Genomic DNA, 17,844 nt, shown 5'->3' with positions numbered 1-17,844 from the left:
ATGATTCCTTTAATTATTCTTTCGAAGAATCTTCTAAAAATATTATGATAATAATCTTTTTAAAAAAGTGTAATAGAGTAGAGCCTTAGTAATTTAAATCTCTAAAAAATTAATATTTTATTCATTGCTTTCCTCATTGCTTAAAAAAGCAATAAGTTTATACATATCTACATCTCGCAATGAAAAATCGTATCTCAATTACTTTCTACTAATACTGTCTATCGTAATACAATGTTTATCTGTACCTCTTTCAGAATGTACAAATATTAAATATCTTCAGTCGTTTAAAATGGAGAAAATTAATCATTGAAAATAGTATAAAATACTTATATACATAGAACTGTATATTTTTAAGATGATATATGTATGTACATATAAAAAAACGTGTACACATCGGTTAAGTATGCGAATCGTGCCTTTTCAAGTGCCTCGTGAGACTAAATGCTTGAGAGAACAACTGATTACACTGATGACATTTGTAGGACTTTGTACCATTGTGTAAAATCAGATGTCTCTTCAAATGATTCGCAAGTTTGAATCGTTTCCCGCACAATCGACACTGATGTTGTCTAACAGTAGTATGGGATGCTTCATGATTCTTCAAGTGACTTGACTGCGAGAAGCGCTTTCCACACGCTTTACATTCGAATGGTTTTACCTTCGTGTGAATTCTCATATGTTCGGCGAGATTGCCTTTTTGAACAAAACATTTGTTACAATACTCACACTTATGCGGTTTGGCTGCTTTATGCGTTCTCAAATGAATCTTTAAATTATAATTTCGACTGAATGTCTTGTCGCATATTTCGCATCGCATCAAACCTTTTCCGGTATGAAGTCGTTCGTGAGCTTTCAGATTTTTCAATAAAAGGAATCTCTTCTTGCAGCTGACACATTCGAAAGCTTTGTTCTCTTCATTTCTCGCGTTGCTATTGCCGCTTCGTCTGTGTGTTTTTAAATGTTCCTGCAGATAAGAAGGATATGCAAATATTTTGTCACACATTTTACACGGGTGTACATTGGTTTTCGTGTGTAGTCGCATATGAGCGTTTAGTTTGCTCTTCGATGAGTAACCTTTCACGCAATTGGGACACTTGAAAGGTTGCTGACCAGAGTGTGAGAATCGGTGCGTTAACAATTTAGATTTTTGAGAAAATGATTTGGAGCATACGTCGCATTTGTACTTTTTCACCTGTAGCTGTTGCACATTTTCAGAATGTTCGCTTTCGATCTGCTGTTTACTATAATTAAGATTCGAAGAGCACGATTGATATCTATCGATACTCTCTCTGTTGTCCGTACGTTCGAGACTTTTCGCAAATCTTACACCGCGATAGACAGCTATATTATATGTATCTGAATCAGACATCGCTGCGTTTCTTACACGAGGGCTACCCTCTCGAACTTCGTCTCCCAAATCCATATTTTCTGGAAATTCCAAGTTTTGTATTTCGTTATTATCGTTCGTTGTTGACCTATGATAAGATAAGTTTTGGATAGTATTCCCGACGGAATTAATCGATCTCTCGTAACTCAAGTTTTGAGGAATTTGATTTGAATTCTCGCAGATATCTATATGCTCGTTATCGCAGGGCACTTCTATGCTTTCCGAGTTGTGGGTGATACTATGACTTATTAATTGTGTTCTATTGGTGAACGTGCGATTGCACAAAGAACAATGTAGCGCGCAAGCAGCTCGGCTAGGGTTTTCCCCGTTCGTTGGAATCATTTGCATCACGTTTGACCTAATCAGTGGAGATAATTGCGTGTGTTGAATGCTCTCATTGGTTAAATTAGAGCTCAGGTGACCAAAGTTAAGATTGAAGTATGGATTTTGTGATTCTACTATGTGCATATGTTGCATAGGTATATCGTCTTGGATAAAAGGTAAATGTGATCTGTTGTGGGCACAGAGCTCTTGGTAGGTCGTAAATACTGCTCCACATTCTATACATTTCAAAGTCTTATGGGAATTTTGAACAGGCATGAAACCCTGATTTTGTTGATATAATTTGTAACCTGCTGCGTATGAAGCCAGACCAGAAACCTATGAATATTGATACATTTGCATTTTGCAAAAGTTCACGTTCCTTCTAAAAACAAGGCATATATGTGCACTGATGAAGTGATCAGCTTTTCTTCTAAAATCTCGTGTAAAGTAAAAACATATTTCTTTATTTAATTTTTTTCAATCACATGGGAATAATAAATTATGGATCGTAGATTTTTTGTAGAAAGTCTGAAATTCACTGAAATGATATGGTAAGTTGAAAAACATACGTTTTAATACACGTATACAGAGCCATTCTCATCAGAAGCTGTGCTATTAGCATGCTTATACCTGGTTTTATAAGAAAATCTGATCCTTGTCAATACTTCTATTCATTGTTTTAAATTTGATTACCTTTAAAACTGCTTGTCTTAATGCTCTGTCAGCTGCACGACATTGTTCCCTGTATAATAGAGCAGATTCCGCTCTGGTTACACAACGGTCGCACATTTTTTCTGGAAGACCATCGCCCTGCCATACCTAATGAAATACGCATTTCAGACGCAACAAAATCAAATTTCGTATTTGTGCTAATCAAGAAATTGCGAATTTGAAAATGTTTATTACTTCAAGACACGAGAGAGATCGTAATTTAGCAGCGAGAGACGACTCAGCTGGTCCCACGAACAAACAAACCATTTTGTCGCCATCCTCTCTTAGACAAGTACGGCATAATTTACCAATATTTTCGCTGTCAATTTCTTTCGTAACGATGAACATTATTATACTTTGACAGCTAACCTCAAAAGTTGATTTAAACACAGACGAGACACAGAGTAGACATGATATGCAATGCTATTTCGTGTTTCATGTTTTGGCGGTTACGGTTACCTGCCACCTTACCATTTTAACGTCACACGCTACCTTATCGATTCAATATAGCAGTGGCTCTAGTAGCGGTTTAAATTAAAACTAAAATCTTCTATGAAATTATAACCAAGATATAGAAAAGATATGTTATAACCATAAGAGAAGTATAGAATTTTATACTGACACATACGTTTGCCTTGCAAAATCACAACACAATTTATGAATAATTCAAACAAATAAATTAAACTCGATGAAAAAAGTAAAAGGACCGACGAAAGGAACGAAGGGACTAACAAAAACTTATTTCTGTGAATAAATATATCGATCAGATGCATCGATCTTCATAAATACACTAAAACTAAGGCCATTTATTCTGTTATTAATTATTTTATGATTTTAAGATTTTGTTAAGAGGTTAAGATTTTGTTTTAGCAGTTACAGGCCACGCCGTCTATTCAGTGATTTGTCAGTAAGTAATAGATGTCGCCAAACGATCGAAATAGTTTTTACCTGGTACGTACGTATTATTTTACAGACAGGATCGTTTACCGAGGTCTGGTGTTAATCTTGTGGTTAATGCCGCGCAGTTATTGAATGTTATAAACTATATAAAAGCGCAGTAATTGAAAAGTGTACAATATAATCTATGTAGATTCTAATATAACCTATTGTAGAAATGGAAACGAAAAGATATTAATGTTAAACTTTATGATAAAGTTTAAATTCTATTTGTACACAATCGATAACTTCTTCTAAATGAATTGGAATAAGCTGGTTGCACGGAAAAGAAGTTTACGTGTACGATATTGCAGCGAAATCCGAGTAGGCAATGATTTGAAAAGTTTCGATAAAAGTAGACGGAGAGGAAAACGACGCCGGATCGATTGTACAATCGTGTGTGATTTCCGTTCAAAGCCGTCCAAAGCAATCAATGGAACACGTCGATGGCGAATACAAAGAGTCAACTCTACTTCGTTGTTCTTGCTAGAAGAAAATCTAATATTTCGTTCTCATGCTTGTCTACCATAAACTATGTGTACGTGCTACAGAACAAAAGAATTTTCATAGACATCGATCACAATCTACCGCGCACGCTATCGAATATTTTTCTCTGCGGTTTGCTTGTTCTTTCTCGACCTGACATTTTTCTATTCAGTTTTTAATCTTTTTTCTTTAACCCATTACAGGCCAACGTTGTATCAACGTAACACCTAATTTATAATTTCTTTTCCGTTAATTCACATTTTGATTACGAAAATATCTACCTTTTTTCTTCCATTTAGATTCAATATCTTTGATTATTTAGTGGGTCTTTTTTAATAGATATTTTTTGCATAATGTTTAGGCACTTTCAAATTAATGCAAATATATAAAATATAGTTCAAATTAAGCTCTTTAACCTAACCTGATTTTACTTCAGGCGGTCATACACAATTTATAGACATTGGTAAGACAATAGTTAATATTAATTCGTCTAAGTAGAGAAAAAATCGAAAGTGGATGAAGATTGATTTTATATAGACATCCGAATTCAGCGATTCTAAATGCATCTGTTCCATATTGGGAATTTAGGACGAAATAAATGTGTATTTTAGCTACGTTCTAAAGTGCATATAGTTCTTATGCAAATTTTAACTGTCAGCCGTTTATTGTAGTTAAACATGGAATTATAAAGTTTAATTAAAGAGTTTATAAAGTTTATATAAATTTTACCACGTGTCAGTCATCCGTTACAGATACACATGGAACAAGAGCGATACAGGTATTTTCTTTGATTTAGTTTCAATTTAACAGAGAATTTTGATCGCGTGTTGTAGTTGTAGCGTGAAACAAAGAATTAACAATAGCGAAATATTCCTCTATCGTAACGTTGAAAATATAATAAAAATATCTTTTTAATCGAATTGCACTAATTGTAGGTGTTCAAATACTTATGCACGGTAGAGTATATACCTCACTAGAGATGAAAGGATTAAAGAAGTCCGCTTTGCTATGTTTACTATATATATATAATTCCGAAAGGACGAAAAGGTAGAGTAGCAGATTCCACAGCAGTTGGAATTGTGACAAATATTTCCGTAATTTGCTTTTCGGATTACCCCTTCCGATGATTTCAATCCCCGTCCATTAATTCTATCGTTAACGAAATGCGCGATTTAATTACCTACATTGGCCTGATAGAAATTCGATAAATAATATTACCACTGATGAAATATAGCCAATTAAATAAATAACATGGCATCGCGGTGCGGCGTGACACGATCATAGAAACTTTACGATATAGGTGATCACAACATGACGCAATGAAATCACCAATTTATAGATAAGTAGATGCTTATTATTTGTACATTGTATTCATCAAGGGGATCATTAACACGGTAAGCTACATTCTGGTACCCATATTTTTATAATGCGATGTTCTTCCGTTTGCTTTTGTTTCATTGATGAAGATAATTACAAATCTTTTCGTTTATAATTTTCTAATTACATTAAATCACAATTAGGCAAATGTTCAAATGTTTGTCTGTATTTTTGTCCGAAATTGGAAGAGAAAAGGTAGTTTGGCGAGAAACGAAGGAAATACAAGGTAAACGAGTAAACTGATATACTAAAAGCTATTAAAAAGTTTACGCGCGTAATTGTAACGAGATCCATTAATGATCGGTTTTTTCTATCTCCTCACGACCACCTACGACCTACGCTTTGATCTTTGCGCAACTAATAACAGCCGAGGACACCAAGAAATGAACCGCGAATTGGATAACAAAGCTCTTATCGAGCTGGATGAATTCATGTTTCATGCTTCTATGTAAACAGGAAGGAAACGAGATCAGAAACAGGCCAATTAACAATTGCAGTTACAGATTCTAGAATTCCATGCACAGCCTAGAACTGATTAGTCCGATAGTTTCGTTTCGTTGCTTGATCTGATATTACAAGTTGTTTGGTGCCCCTTTGGCCCAGCTAAAAAGCTAACTATGCGATACATAGGCGAAGATTGTTGACGGTAGCTAGTGAAAAATAGCTTTTGGAGAAAGCGAGAGGTTTGTCGAGTTTTGGCTAGTCGTGTCCTTTGGGAATGCGAGCGACAATAGGTTTACGGGTCGATAAGCTCGGCATATCCACTGTTTATCGATTAACCGTAGAATGATCAAAATTGGTGATAAATGCAACACTGTCGTGATACGAATAATTATCATCGATCATACTTTCGAAACACGAAAATGAACGTTTAGCGTAGTTTCTCCGCTTTATGCTTCCTGTGTTTTTTCACTTATAGTTCTTGTGTAATGGTATATGCATAAATAATAAATTTATGAATAAGTAATAAAATATATTATTGCTATGTCTTTTAATAAACAATTTAGATCTATAGCCTGATGATTCTATAAGAAGTTAGTAAGTGTTGATTCTAATTACTAATTTATCATTAATTTTTACATTTTGATAAAATTCACATATTGTTATTACAAATCGTCCAAATTGCCTGGATAACTATAACTATAAGTATAAGCGGTAGTGTATGTACGTACATACATTCACTTCAATTGGTTTTCAGGTTGGAACCGATGAATCTTCTAGATTGCTTTATGCCTTATTACTCTCTATGCGAAAAGGTGTGGCCCATTATAGGCCAGCTAAAGAGCACTCTTAATGTTTTCTGCAAATCATTTCTTACGATCCAGTATTACGGTAGATGGAAAATTAGCTTGCTTCGATCGTGAAGGGAATATTGATTTTCTCGTTTGCGTAGGAATGTTATACCGATACGTATGTAGATAAAAATTGCGCAAGAGAGATGTGCCTGCTCTTAGAGCATTTCCTTTAGTAAACTATAGATTTTTATGTATTTATGCGCCTAACATGGCTTTGGTTTACAACAATTTTAAAACTGCATCCCTATGTAAAACAGGAAGGTTGATTTAACATGATTTTCTCTTGTACTCTGCATATGCAAAAATGTATAAAATATTCAAAGTAAAGCACTCGTTATGAGTCATATTAGGTCATCTCGTAACTAATGCAGCTTCTCTGCAAAGCTGAACTTAAAGCAATGAAGGTCGCTATTATTGCAGTTTTATCAAACTGAAATAGGAAATTTAAGAAAGATATGAAAGATTGTTGAACATTTTTTAAAATCCAACATTAATCAATAGCAAGTAATTTTTAATTTTCATGTAGTATATGAGAAATGGTTATATTACTTGTAGAATGATCTAATGTTTAAAGCGTAACACAATAAATTTAATTTAAGTTCTATATTTAATGTAAAACAAATTAAAATTCTATTTCTTTAGTTGTTCAGATAGAAATACGAATGTGCATAAAACCTCACAGTCACAAATTTCTCTTTTTACAAACGCATTAACTTTCCGAAAATCAGTATTCAATAAAAACCATAAGCAAAAGGAGAATAATAGTAGCCGATATTTTATGGTTTGTGCTCTCGCTTACGTATTGATACGTAGATAATATTACAAAGAAAAAAGAACTCGCGAAACTATCGAGTTGCAGACATCGAACAATTATGATTCACACCTCGTGACATTCTTACACTTTTCCAACTGAAATGACGTGGCAGCATTTTTTTATCGTGGAATTTCCGTGAATAAAGGCAACATCCGGGCAATCTTGCACAATAATTTATTAACTATATTATATAATATCAGTGAATGAATAAGTTACAAGGTATAAGTTATGAACTTCCTTTTTACAATTTCATAATTTTTTATCAAATAAGATAATCGAATGATTCGAAATTTGTAAAATTTCATTTTCCTTTATCAACAAACTGTTTATTACTATTCAAAGTATTTATTAATATTGATAAAGTTATTCTAGTTATGTATACGAGGAAACTTGTTAATGCTAATACCTCATAAATTGTGACTTATGAAATTTCATGAATAATATTAGTTTAATTGTGCAAGTGAGCGTGTAAGAATAGAAATGTGATGTTTGAGGAGTATTTAGCTTCTTCGAGATAGATCTGCACTCCAAGAATCAACCGTGTGACCGTCATTGCGCGACGTGGGAATGCAAAAGTAGATAAGAATGATACCGAGACTACCTCTTGTTAGCTCTCGAATCGTTACGAAGCTCAACTATATGAGATAACCTTACCTTTGTAGCAAGAATACAAGAATATGGCAGTGGATGTGACACAAGGAGTTTAAAATCAGACATCGAAGCGTGGACACTTGTAAAGCTATATTTCATTTACGACTTTTTTCGTGCCAATTTGCGTTATTGCTTTTGACTACTCTTTAATAGATTGTGATTATGCAAGGGAACCCTAAAGATATCTCTAATATCCTTTTTTTGTTCTTATAAGAATTTCTTCTCTCACATTGATTCCACAATTTCAAAAAATTTGAATATTATGACTAACTATCTTTTCTCAAATCATTGAAATTCTTTCGTACGTTCGATTTGTACCTGTAATGGATTTACAAAGTGGACGTTAACTATTATTGTAAATACATTTTGTATATTCCGTAATACACGTGTAAGTTGTTTACCTTCTTGAACTATGTCGTATTTTTGTATTATGTATCTCACTGTTTCGTCTTTAATAGATTAACTTTGCTGCAGTTCTTGATTTTTTCATATTCCAACCTCACTTTATATACAGCTCAAAAAGAGATTTGTAGTATTTTAAGAATATCTTTGGCGTAAAATTCAAATAAAAGGTCATGCATATCAGACAATAATTCTTTTATGTTTTCCTTAAATTTGAAATGTTTCCTAACGATAGAAAAATATGATTAGGTTAGGGTTAAACTTATGATTAGTGAACTCAAGTTATTTGAGATGTTCTGGAACAGTATTTCCTACGAAGTACTTCGTGCTTGAGAATTTAACAATCAATATCGATATTTACTTACATCGATTCAATTCGATTCAACGTTCTCCGCTTTTCACTGATTTTTATCGCCTTTTCTATCCGTCATACACCACAGAGCGTTCGATGGCCACGTTCGCGGCAACAGGTAGATAACTGTACAAATACAACGCGCCGAATTTCTTCGAAAAATTTGGTAATTATCGAGTAATTGTATTATCTCATTTAGGTATAACAACTTGATGATTCATTTAGGAATGATTTAATGCTGTATTTTCAGAAATGTATTTCAAAGAGTTGTTTCATTTCTGTCAAAGTGCATTTAAACAGAAAAAAGGTAAATAAAGTAAAAGATAAAGAAGCACACAGAGGGAACAGAAGAAATAGTAATACACTAGAATACCATAGTAAGCTCCTCTAATTTCTTCGACATAAATGTACAGCGAATACAATTATGAATTTCTAACATTTTACTATTCCCAAGATACTTACATTTCGTGTCACAAGTATTATGTTAAATCGCATTTTCAATAAATCTATGCATATAAATAAAAATGGAGCAAAAAATGAGAAGAAGTAAAAGCACGAGGTTCGACGAATCGTCCATTCGTTCCTGGAAGATCAACAAGTAGTTAGCAAGTGGTGGGAGAAGGTCTGTTTGTATGCTGGCGATGGGATTGGCAATGCGGGGTCGGAGAAGAGGGGTTTGATCAGCGGCGAGTCGGCACGAACTACGGGCTAGCGGGGAGGTAGGGAAACACGGGAGAGGGGAATTGTTAAAGTGGGGAAGGGGCGCGAATGGTAGGGACGGTATTCGGGGCAGGCGAGCAGGCAAGGAAGCAAGCAAGCAAGCAGGCAGGCAGGCAGGAGGCAGGCAGGCAGCGAGTAAGCTGGAAAGCACAGGGTACCGCGAACGAATCGCGCGTCCTCGTCGTTCAGTCGGGTAGGCGCGTTTCTGCGGCGTCGGTCTTCCGAGGGTAGCGTTCGCTAGTGTTGTCTTTTGGTTTATCGTTTGTTTCTTCGAGTGCAGTGTGTAACGGGTGTTTTGTTCACCGTGTGAAGCGAAGAAACGCAGAGAGGGCAAAGGGGGAAAAGGAAACTAAGGATCATGAGAACCATGTGCACCCGTAGTGATGTACTTTAGTGATCGTTGAAAGTTTTCAGCGATCAAAGAAAGGAATTCGTATTGGTGGTAAACGTACAAGATAGACAAGACGAAAAAGGAGCGACAGCGTGGTTGCTCCGGCCGGAACATCCAGCCAGGAAGCTAAGGGAAAGGACCAACGAGAGAGGAAAAGGGAAACATGTCGCGACAGCATGCTAGCAGGCACGTTATACGGGCCTGGGCGAGGCCTCCACATCTTCTGCTGTCGTTCTTGCTTCTTTATGGAGCTCTCGGTGAGTAGATCGTGTCTTTCAAAGAGTATTATCGTGATACTTTTCTACCTGTATGTACGTGCGTACACGATTGTGTGTGTACACGCAAGAACGTTTGTAAGTGTAGTACTCGCGTGTGTCGAGAAAACGAGAACGGTGCGTGTGTTTATAACGTTTTGTCCCGCAGCGCATGCGCGGTTATTCGTAGTCCGTCGACGAGGCCAGTCGTGGAATAGAGTGGGGGGAACTGGGGCCTTAGGCCGCGTTCATAAGATAAGTATATCTCTGAGAGGCCTCTCGACGCTTAGAAATAACGTACGAATCGGTATGCGTTTTCTATCCCAATCTCTCGTTTTTTTCCAATAAAGACTACTCGATTAATATAATAATTTCAAAATGTTTAAGGCAAGTCAAGTGAATGTATCTAGATATCAATCTTCTCGTACATTTTTATCCATCGACAGGTTTAGTTAACGAAGGGAATGTCTGAGAACGTGATAAGATGTTGTCGGTTCGCATCGAACGCTCGAACCATGTCTTCTTTCCACTTTCGTAACGCAAAACCAGTAGCAAGGTTCTGTTTTTCTTGGTTGGAGATATCGGGTAGCAAGGTATAGCGTCGACCGATACGAAATGCGTACCCTGAGAAAACTGAGGGAACCAAGTTACACTCGTAGCGATACTTTGATAGAAAGGGTGCGCCTTTGCCCGTGAGAAGCTTCCAATATTTCCTCAACTTCCTTTTTTTCTTTACTACCTTGCGTTCTTTTCAATGAACAATATCCATATATCACAAGATTGTAAATTTATAACTCTATCATTTAATACACAATAAACAAAGAAATAGGATTTTCGACGAATCGATCTCCTGTCGATACGTTATTGCGAGTGGCGATGAGACGAGTGGGGAGGTATAATTGAATTTAATTGTAGCAGTGAGAGGAAGCGGAGATGAGATGAAACGCAAATTCTTTTTGTCGATGGTCCATTGAAAGAAGCTGATCGCCAGGTCGAGAGAAACACGTTAGCTTTTTATTAAGTTTAATCGATGCTAGATTCGTTTGAACGTGAGACGTCGGGTTGCGCGGCGGCAATCAGGGTCGCGTTCCATTTCGCCGACTTGGCCGCATAAGGATTCGGTTGGAGGAGATTCGAGAGAGGCCTTCGAGGAACCTTAGTCGGCGTAATCTTAAACCACTGCCAACCGATTTCAAAGTGCTCTCTTGGTACATTCCTCGGATTTTTCCCTCCTTATCCTCCCCCTTCCATCTCTCTCCTCTCCTCTCGTCACCATCTCCTTGTCCCCGTCTGTCAACCCTCTTCTTCTCCTCCCCCACACTTTCTCACTCTAACGTTTCTGCTCTTTTCCTTCTCACGAAAGAATGCAGCTTTAGCTGCAGCAGTAACAGCAACGTCGTCGCGCGCGCCACGCAGTATGGCTTCTCTCTTTTTTTTCCTCTCTTGTTTCCCTACCAGTCCATTTTTTTCCGCCTTTGTTGCTCGAGATCCTCAAACACCGTCGTGGACCGTGAACCGAAGTAAACAAGTCGATTCGGATTATGCAAAATGTCAAACGACAAAAACTGATTCGTGAATTACCGACATCGTTGACGCTACCAACGATACCAACCACCGATGCTACCAACCTGTACAGCTTTCACTTTTCCTGTTATTCTTAGCTTTAAGTTTTCGCTGTGCTATTCTAGGAACTAAAAGCACTTTACTATGCTTTTAGAAAAGGCACGTTTTCACAAAATATAATATATTAAATATCAATAAATTATAGCAATATATATTATCTGGCAATCGAATCTTTTAATGCGTATATTACGAAAATGTCAAAATTATTCTGCAATAGATTGTTATTAAAATATTTTATAATAAAAATATTCGTATTTTTCAACGATGACGGATAGATACGTATTGATTGCATTCTAGCCAATGAAATATCATATGAAGATCGCGAGAAAAATATGATAAATTACAGTTTAAAATTCAATATGTGTCATTCAATTTTACATTTATTCAACTTTGGTATTAAATATATATCTTCGTCGTTGTCCCGAACATTTCGAAAATATTGATATAACACTATGCCACTGGTTTATTATGAAACTTTGAAGATGTATAATCCACATATTTCTAAAAGAATTTGTTATGTTTTTTCTGTGTATACTTCATATTAAAATATCTATGTAATTTGATATAATAATCGATTCCATTCGTTATTATCAAGAAACGCACTAATAGTTTTATATTCAATAAAAATAAACAAGGGAAATGGAGTTTAGTTGATGTAGATCAATTTCTGGCTAGCGAAGATAGAACGAGATAATTTTCGAGACCATTTTTTCTAATATTTTTAATGCTCGAAGTAGCGGAATTTGAAAATAATATTATATGAATATTACTTTAAATAATTCAAAATTGACTATCAATAATGTTTTTCCTAATATCCGATAATAATACACCAATTTTCTAATAATATATCGTTATTCGAAATTAGATATACGAACATGTTGGTTAATTTTAGAATTTTCCACTGTTCATTTTCCCAAGAATTTTCTATTCATTACAGCGAATTGATTGATGTGTAATAAATTATATTTCGTAGAACGTGGCTTTGTTAGAAATATGCCAATCATTTTTATGCATAGATCGTAACAGTGTTTGCTAATAAAAAATATCTAAACATTTATATATTTGAAACCTCGGTCCAAACTAAATATGAGCTACGTTCAAATAATCGAATAACAGTGTTTTTATCTGACAGACAATTTATTTTGGCCTATCTTATAAAAATCAATATTAAATAGAATAAAAAACGTAACGCTTTCTTTCAGTTCCTATTCTTATTTCTCTATCTTTCTTATAAACGGTTATCCCCAAATTTTCTATCAATCGATTGTCTCGTCACATAATTGATCCCCTTCTGTATAATTGCTTAATTAATGAAATATAATAGAATTTATTTATTTAAATCCTTGTAGTAAAGGATTGTTCTATATTTCTAAAAGCTTATATTTACATATATATATATATATATATATATATATATATATATATATATATATATATATATATATATACTTACATATTACGTATACTCTCTTTATAATGAAAGACTTAAGCGTTATTTATAGATCCCTTTTTATTTTCGTATTTATTTTCATTGATTTGTTCGTACGATGCTTCAATTCCGACTTAGTATTGTTTTGATTGCAATTGTATCGAAATGATTTCGAAACGGCGCGGGATTTAAATTCGAAAACGTACATAAATATTACATTCTGAATTTGTACTACGCTAGCTTCTATCGAGTTTCGTTTCGTTCGAGCCTCTGTTCGCCTGAAGGAAGTCTGCGTAAAAACGAGTACTTTAAAGAACGTAGTTTCCTTATTTTGTTCTGTCATAGAAGCGCTTTTAAACTAGGTTGAGATTACGTAATGAAAATCCCGCCTTCGTCTATCGGACCTTTACGTGCCTATCTAACTGATGAAACGGGTTCGCCTGTGTTTTGCATATGTACGTCGCTCTGTGTTCGTACCTTTACGTTGAAAATCATCGTGTGACGTTTGTACGAAGGAGAATAAGAAGCATTTTAGCTTGAGAAAATTGGCGATTTTCTCAAGAAAGTCTGCCAAAGAAGCGAAGAGAATGGTCGGGGGATAAAGTAGGTTTAGCAATGTAAATAGGCAAAGAATCACGCGATTCGAATGTAACTCTCAGTAGTAGTCAGTTCACCATCGATTAGATTCGAATCTTTTGAGATTTGTTCATCCTCGATACATTGGTTGCGGAGCCAAAGTTTGTCACTGGTCATCCAGTATGACCGAGATTCCTTTCTCTCGATACTTTAATGACCGCTGAGTCCACACTGGCGTCCTAGAAAAAATCATTTCTTGTCGATTATTGAAAAAAAGGAACAGTCACTGGTGGAAACTACTCGAGCAACTACTCTGTCTGTAACGTGTTAACTGTTAAAACGTTGACTGCACATGACGCCAACGTGGCGTCACCCGTCTCCGGGATCAACCAGGCTATGACACTACCATATAGTCATCCGCGCTCAATGACTCAACATGTTACCGTGAACACTAGAGATATTTAGATAATAGTGTTCGTAGCTATTTGAACTATGTTCACGAACATGTACAACATGGCTAATTGCTGGGGAACAGTAAGCAAGCAATTAATAAACAGACGAAAAATTGTTCACGAACAGCAATGCGAAGACGCACCTGTGCAGACTAATAGCGCCAAACAACAATTTTATTTTTACTTGGTAAATTAAGAAGGAAAGGTTTTTGACTGAAAATAATATATTTGAACGGTAAATGAATGGCGAAGGATGGAGGGTAAAAGGAAATAACTTGCAAGGAGCAACGTGATCGGCGAAGAAAGGACCGGCTGTTCCATGGTACACGAGGAACAATAAAGATGTAGAGAGAAACGAGGAGAATGGGGGGAGGAAGAAAGACGCAGGATCACGGTTGTAAGGAAGGAAAGAAAGGGAACGAGGACAGCAAGCAAAGAGGAGAGAATCGAGAGGACAAAGAGCGGTGCGTCGGGGTCGCCGGCCGTTTCTCGTAGGTGTGCAGCTTGTACAGGGAACCACCGTGCTTTAGCGATCGCCCACTAAATTTTTCGACGAATCTCCAATTCCTTCGCAACGACGAATCACATTATAAGGTATTAAAGGAGATTATTGTACGCGCGGAGACAAGTGGAAAATGTACAATAAAATTTGTTCACAAGATGCTTCGTTTCCGATCAGAATAAAGCAAAAAGTTGATCGTAGACGCGTACTAGGCCAGTTCTTACCTAAACGTATTCGTACTGCATTTTCTTGAAAATGAAGATACAGAGCGTACGTTGCCTCGCTGTGTACATAGAACAAGAGTTTCAGTTTCATGCAATCGCAAACATTAAATTTTTCATTTCTGCAATCAACCAAATATTGTTATAAATTATATAATAGCATATTTACGTATAAATTACGTAAATTACGTATAAATTATAAAATATATAACCAAATATGTGTGTAAAATGTTCGTATCAAATATGCTTATAAAATATTCGTAGGAAAAAGTTATATGGAACTTCGGTATAGTCCAATATGTACTATATCTCATGTACAGCATATAAACGCATATACAATAGTATTCGTAAAAACTCTAAATTCTCTACTTTTCGGAAATTGCTCTCTGAAGACATAGCTACCGTAACATAAGTTGTAAGTAAATTTTTTTTAAAGACTTTTTTAAAGATTTTTGTTTAAAGACTCGTCTATGTTTTCGCTTATAAAGCGTTTAATTATTGTGTGTATTATACGAGTAGATTTCTATTCTGGGAACTTAAAAATCAACGTAAAACCGATTTTGCGACTATGGGGAGGATAGAAAGCAAGATGAGATTGAGAAGACTATTTCTTGACGCGTATTTCCAATCGAAAAATTTCTTGATCGCAGCCTAGTCACCGCTACGATCGATTTACAATCGTTCGATAATACAGTCGCGAAGAATGATTGCAGGCTATCGTTAGTAGTCCCTCGATAGTGATAAGCTACAAATATTGATAGTGATCTGTGATAAAATGGAAACACCATATACAGGGTGTCTGGTAACACGCGATGTCATTTCCAAGACTTGATTCAACATGTAAAAAAGAATGAAAAATTTCATAACGGCATACGTCCTGCTTTGTTTCATGATATGCAGCGGATTTTGTATTGTAATAAGTATATGATTCTGCTGCATGAGCCCAACTCTCATTCAATTTCAATTTATTGGATTTTTATTTGCCGGGGATATTTTGAACTGCATTGTGTACGTGTACGCAATTCCTATCGGAAATGTTAAAATACTCCGATACAAAATCGAACAAGTATTTTAACAAATTTCAGAAATATCAGGAGATATCGGAAAGAGTAATCAACAATGATTGGAGTGTAAACAGTGATGCGTGAATGTTTATGTATTTATGGCAAATTTGGTTATACGGAATGCAGGTAATACGCAAGAATATAGGAAATGCCAAGAATAAAATACTCGTAATATTTAGATTTAAGGGACGAAGGATTTTTATGCACATTCTATTCTTTTTCTTCTTTTATTTTAGCGATGGTCATAAAAATAGAAATTTTCATAAACATCAGTAATTAGGTACGGAATAACAGAACGCAAAATTTTGTTATATTTCCTAAACAAAGTCAAATATGAATCCTTTTTGTATACTGAATCAGTCATTGAAATATTGCCTGTACGTTACGAGACACCCTGTTGTATAGCTTTCTCGATACTCGCCAACGCTATCTCAGCTTATCATCGTTAAAAAAAAAATGGCGTAAAAAGGTATCGGCGTTGTTTGTCTAGTTACGCTTGCTCGATAAATCGATGCCCGTAAGTAGGAAGAATTAAAGAGACAATAAGACGAACAACGGTAATCCAAATTCCAACTATAGATACATACTTCCTGGAAAAAAAAGTTTCGTTCTATTTCATCGTGCCGCGCTTCGTCACACTTCGTACTTTCTCTTGGATGTCTCCATCGTTCGAGCGTTGATCTGGAAGTGTAGAAGAAAATCACACGTTTGGGAGCCACGTTGCGCCACTTTGGTTCTCTTGACCTGGTCGTAGCCAGAGGACGAACGCGTACATGTTCTTATTCCAATTCGCGTAATATTGTTTGGACGGTGGAACTTTATTTGTCTAAAGCCATTGGGAGCAAACAGTTCGTATACTCGAAGTTTATATAATAAAAATTGAACGGGTTGTTGCGATAAGAAGGCAGCTTCGTTTTCCAATAATTCGAGTAAATCAAAATTCGACGTAAAATCAACTGGAAGTCAATTGCTCTTTCAAACATGCTATAAATTAATAAAGTAATAGTGTTAATTAAACGCGCTTCAATCTCACGTCCTCCAAACGATCGTGCAACTCTTGCTTTACATTTCCAATTTGGTTTCACGCGTGGAATAACTTCCTCTCGATTATCTACTTCTGTCTAGATTAGGTTTCCAATCTCGATTTTTTCGAATATGCAGCCTCTAACGCAATTTCGTTGTTCTTGCACCTCCGTCCCATTTTGAGTCATGGAATCATCCTGACCTCGCCGATGCCGCGAATTTATGTCCGCGATGTACTCGTATAATAGCAATTCACATTCAGATTAGCTGATTCAATTAGCAGGAGTCCGTGGAATCGGGCAAATGCACGTTTACTTGACAAGTTCTCAAACTCGATTTTCTCGAATACGAAGCGACTCAACGCAATTTTATTGTTCCAGACTCTCGTCTCATTTTCGGCTACGCTACATTTTAGTTAATTCGCTGTTCGTCTCGCTCATACCACGAATTTAGCTAGCTTCGCTATGTTTAATAGCCATTCGCATTCAGATTAGCAGATTCAATTGGCAGCAATTCATCGAATTGGACGCAAACTAAATTTTCATTCCGACAAATGGAGTTCCACCGATATAGTCGATTCCTCGTTAGATTATTTCGATCTGCTTTGATAGGAGGATAAGAGACAGAAGAAAGGGAAAACAGAGAAAATTGTAAACAAGAGGAGCAGACACGCGAAGATCACGCTGTTTCGATGCACGGCCAGCATTAATTCATGTCACCCGTATTATTATCGCCGAATCCGTTCTAATTGGCTGGATTTAGAGGTGGAGGCTATCATGTTTAGAACTGTACTGGCTGGCTGCCGTCCGTCAGAAACGACCGCTCGAACGCGACGATGACGTCCATTCGCCGAG

At 36.0% G+C, this 17,844-nt stretch overlaps 2 protein-coding genes and 2 long non-coding RNA genes across 5 annotated transcripts in view; 2 read left to right on the top strand and 2 right to left on the bottom strand.

The window, feature by feature from the left end:
• Positions 1-92: 92 nt before the first annotated feature.
• LOC132911731 (zinc finger protein 600-like) lies at positions 93-3,280 on the bottom strand. The gene is made up of 4 exons (XM_060968602.1): positions 3,051-3,280; positions 2,618-2,972; positions 2,405-2,530; positions 93-2,047 (listed from the first exon to the last, which is right to left on the bottom strand). Exons 2-4 carry the CDS (start codon positions 2,768-2,770, stop codon positions 398-400), a joined length of 1,929 nt encoding a protein of 642 aa, XP_060824585.1. The 5' UTR covers positions 2,771-2,972; positions 3,051-3,280; the 3' UTR covers positions 93-397.
• A 141-nt stretch (positions 3,281-3,421) lies between these two features.
• LOC132911749 (uncharacterized) lies at positions 3,422-5,303 on the top strand. The gene is made up of 3 exons (XR_009659072.1): positions 3,422-3,896; positions 4,281-4,622; positions 4,780-5,303. It is a non-coding gene; the product is annotated as an uncharacterized LOC132911749 (long non-coding RNA).
• Positions 5,304-6,769: 1,466 nt separating this feature from the next.
• Positions 6,770-9,512, bottom strand: LOC132911748 (uncharacterized). Of its 2 annotated transcripts, XR_009659071.1 has the most exons (4): positions 9,109-9,512; positions 8,383-8,973; positions 7,203-8,299; positions 6,770-7,146 (listed from the first exon to the last, which is right to left on the bottom strand). It is a non-coding gene; the product is annotated as an uncharacterized LOC132911748 (long non-coding RNA). The 2 variants fall into 2 exon arrangements; XR_009659070.1 differs by having other exon boundaries at positions 8,383-9,512.
• A 5-nt stretch (positions 9,513-9,517) lies between these two features.
• The window catches only part of LOC132911726 (DE-cadherin), a 98,049-nt gene continuing 89,722 nt past the window's right edge, over positions 9,518-17,844 (top strand). Inside the window, exon 1 of the mRNA XM_060968592.1 lies at positions 9,518-10,103. Coding sequence (XP_060824575.1) covers positions 10,010-10,103 — 94 coding nt within the window. The 5' untranslated portion in view covers positions 9,518-10,009. The remainder of the gene's footprint in view (positions 10,104-17,844) is intronic.

Source organism: Bombus pascuorum, chromosome 11 (genome assembly GCF_905332965.1).
Source record: "Bombus pascuorum chromosome 11, iyBomPasc1.1, whole genome shotgun sequence".
Lineage (NCBI taxonomy): Eukaryota > Metazoa > Arthropoda > Insecta > Hymenoptera > Apidae > Bombus > Bombus pascuorum.
The sequence above is the reverse complement of the archived record's forward strand: the minus strand, read 5'-3'. Positions and strand labels throughout refer to the sequence as shown.